Genomic DNA, 2500 nt, shown 5'->3' on the forward strand with positions numbered 1-2500 from the left:
ATGTTTCTGCATTCCTCCTAGTCCCTGTCGCAGAAGAACATCCCCACAGCATGATGCTGCCACCACCATGTTTGACTGTAGGGATTAATGGGTATTAATGAAGTGCTGCTGAGTGCCTGAATTCCTCCACACACGCCGCTGGGAATTGTGGCCAAATGTTTTGGCAAACTCCCAGTGGGCTGTCATGTGCCTGTTACTGAGGAACTGTCTGGCCACTCCACAATGAAGACCTGATTGGTTGTCCTTCTGTAAGGTTCCATAGCAACAGTAAACATTTGTACTCGGTATTTGATAAGTGTGTGTGGTGTGTGTGTGTGTGTCATCTGTGTCGCCAAAACAAAGAGTAAACTGGTCGAGTCATACCAGACACATCTCCTGATGAGCAAGGAGGCCAACCAGAAGCCTGGGCCTCGTCTGAAGACCTCAACCCATGCAGGGGTTCCAGACCACAGGGTTGGTCCGGCCGGACGACCAGGCCACAGTCCTGCAGACAGACAGAGGGGGGGGGGGGGGACGTGACATAAGTGGGATGACCTTTGACCTCTGCTCCTCAAGTATGGATACTAAAGACGGATGATGCTCTCTGAGGCGCCGACGGCAGACGCCAGAGCTTTGAGTGACCGCCCTTAGAGTCTCCGCTGGATTTCCATAGCCTCCTCTCTCTCTGTTTGTCTGTCCCTCTCTCTCCCTGTCTCCTCTATATCTATATATTTATACACATAGGTATCCATTAATCTGTGCAGCTCCTATACGTCTATCTATCGGCCTCCCTTTCTCTCACTCTCTCTCTCTCTCACTTTTATCTATTTCTATTTCTATTATCTTTCTTTTTGCTCCACACCCTACTCTCTCTCCCTCTCCCTCTCTCTCTCTATCTATCTATCTTTCTTTCTATCTTATCCTTTTTGCTCTTTAAACGTGTCTTTCTTTTTCTCTTTGTCTCTCTTTCTGCTTATCTGTCTCTCTCTTTATCTATCTATCTATCTTATCCCCCTTGCTCTTTAGAAGAACCTTTCTTTTTCTCTTTCTGGTTGTCTGTCTCTTCCCATTCTCCTTCTCTCTCTCTCTCTATCCCTCTATCTCTCAGTCTTCCTGCTACTGTCTCTTAGCACTGTCTGTTTGAGGGTCTGCGGTGGAATCAAAGCACAGGGTGAATGTTCTGTCCCATCCTGCCGCCTCCTCCCTCCAGTCCAGAGGTCACAGTTCAAACAAGCACAACACACACACATGTTCACACACACATGTGCACACACACACACATACACGTTTGCACACACACACACACACACACACACCACACACACACACACACACACACACACACACATACACGTTTGCACACACACACACACACACACACACACACACACACACACACACACAAGCTCCAAACGACAGTGAGAGGCTCCGTCCATGACCTCTAGGGTCCTGAGCGGGTGCCGTCGGGTCTGGATGGACTACAGAGGACCTGCGCCCCGCTCCGCACCCCCCCCACTACCCCCGTCCCGCCCGTCCCGTGCGAACCGCCCCGTCTTCGGTCCCTCTGTCCGACACTTTGCGCAGGGGCTTCACACAGACTGCCCACATTCCACACCTGCCCGGCGAGCCTCTCGACAAAGTGCCACAAGACAACTTAACAGGGATTTTCTTGTTCGTACCTGTGCACAGTGTATCCGCGCAAACACGCCGCGGCGTTTGATTCGGGCCTGTCGGCATAAATCAGGCCGGCCTCCGCCGCATGGCGCGGCACGCAGGAAACCGGCCGGGACTTTCTTCTGCGCCGCGGCTACAAACTCTCACCGAAACGCAAAGAATAACATGGAGCAGGGAGAGGGAGAGAGGGAGGGAGAGAGAGGAGGACAGAGAGAGAGGAAGAGAGAAGAGGGAAAGAGAGAGGGAGAGGGAGGCAAAGGGAGAGAGATACAAAGGAGGAGAGAGAGTAGGGGAGAGAGAAGGACAGAAGGAGAGGGAGAGAAAGAGGGACAGATAGAGGAAGAGAGATGAGGACAGAGGGAGGGAGAGGGAAAAGGAAGCAGAGGGAGAATATATGAGAGGCTGGGAGACAAAGAAGCAAAGAGACACAGAGAGACTGTGAGAGAGGAAAAGAGAGAGAGACTGTGAGAGAGGAAAAGAGAGAGAGACTGTGAGAGAGGAAAAGAGACTTTAGAGTGCTGCTTCACTCACTCCTCTGCTCAACTCTTCATCCAGTCCATTCAGTTCCTGCCCTATTTCTAATAACTGCTATAGCCCCACACCTCACACCTCAGGACTGCTATAGCCCCACACCTCACACCTCAGGACTGCTATAACCCCAACAGGCACAACAGGTCAAAAATACACACATCTAGTGGGATATTGCATCTGAGTATGTGTGTACATGAAAGGCAGTGTGAGTGTGTGTGTGTGTGTGTGTGTGTGTGTGTGTGTGTACGTGTGTGTGTGTACGTGTGTGTGTGTGTGTGTGTGTGTGTGTTTGTTTGTGTGTTTGTTTGTGTCTGTA

At 50.9% G+C, this 2500-nt stretch overlaps 1 protein-coding gene across 1 annotated transcript in view; it reads right to left on the bottom strand.

The window, feature by feature from the left end:
* Positions 1–2500, bottom strand: part of cped1 (cadherin-like and PC-esterase domain containing 1) — a 101433-nt gene that overhangs the window by 11233 nt on the left and 87700 nt on the right. Inside the window, exon 15 of the mRNA XM_031583247.2 lies at positions 364–484. Within this exon, the coding sequence (XP_031439107.1) occupies positions 364–484 (121 nt within the window). The remainder of the gene's footprint in view (positions 1–363; positions 485–2500) is intronic.

This window comes from Clupea harengus, chromosome 16 (assembly GCF_900700415.2).
Source record: "Clupea harengus chromosome 16, Ch_v2.0.2, whole genome shotgun sequence".
Classification (NCBI taxonomy): Eukaryota; Metazoa; Chordata; class Actinopteri; order Clupeiformes; family Clupeidae; genus Clupea; species Clupea harengus.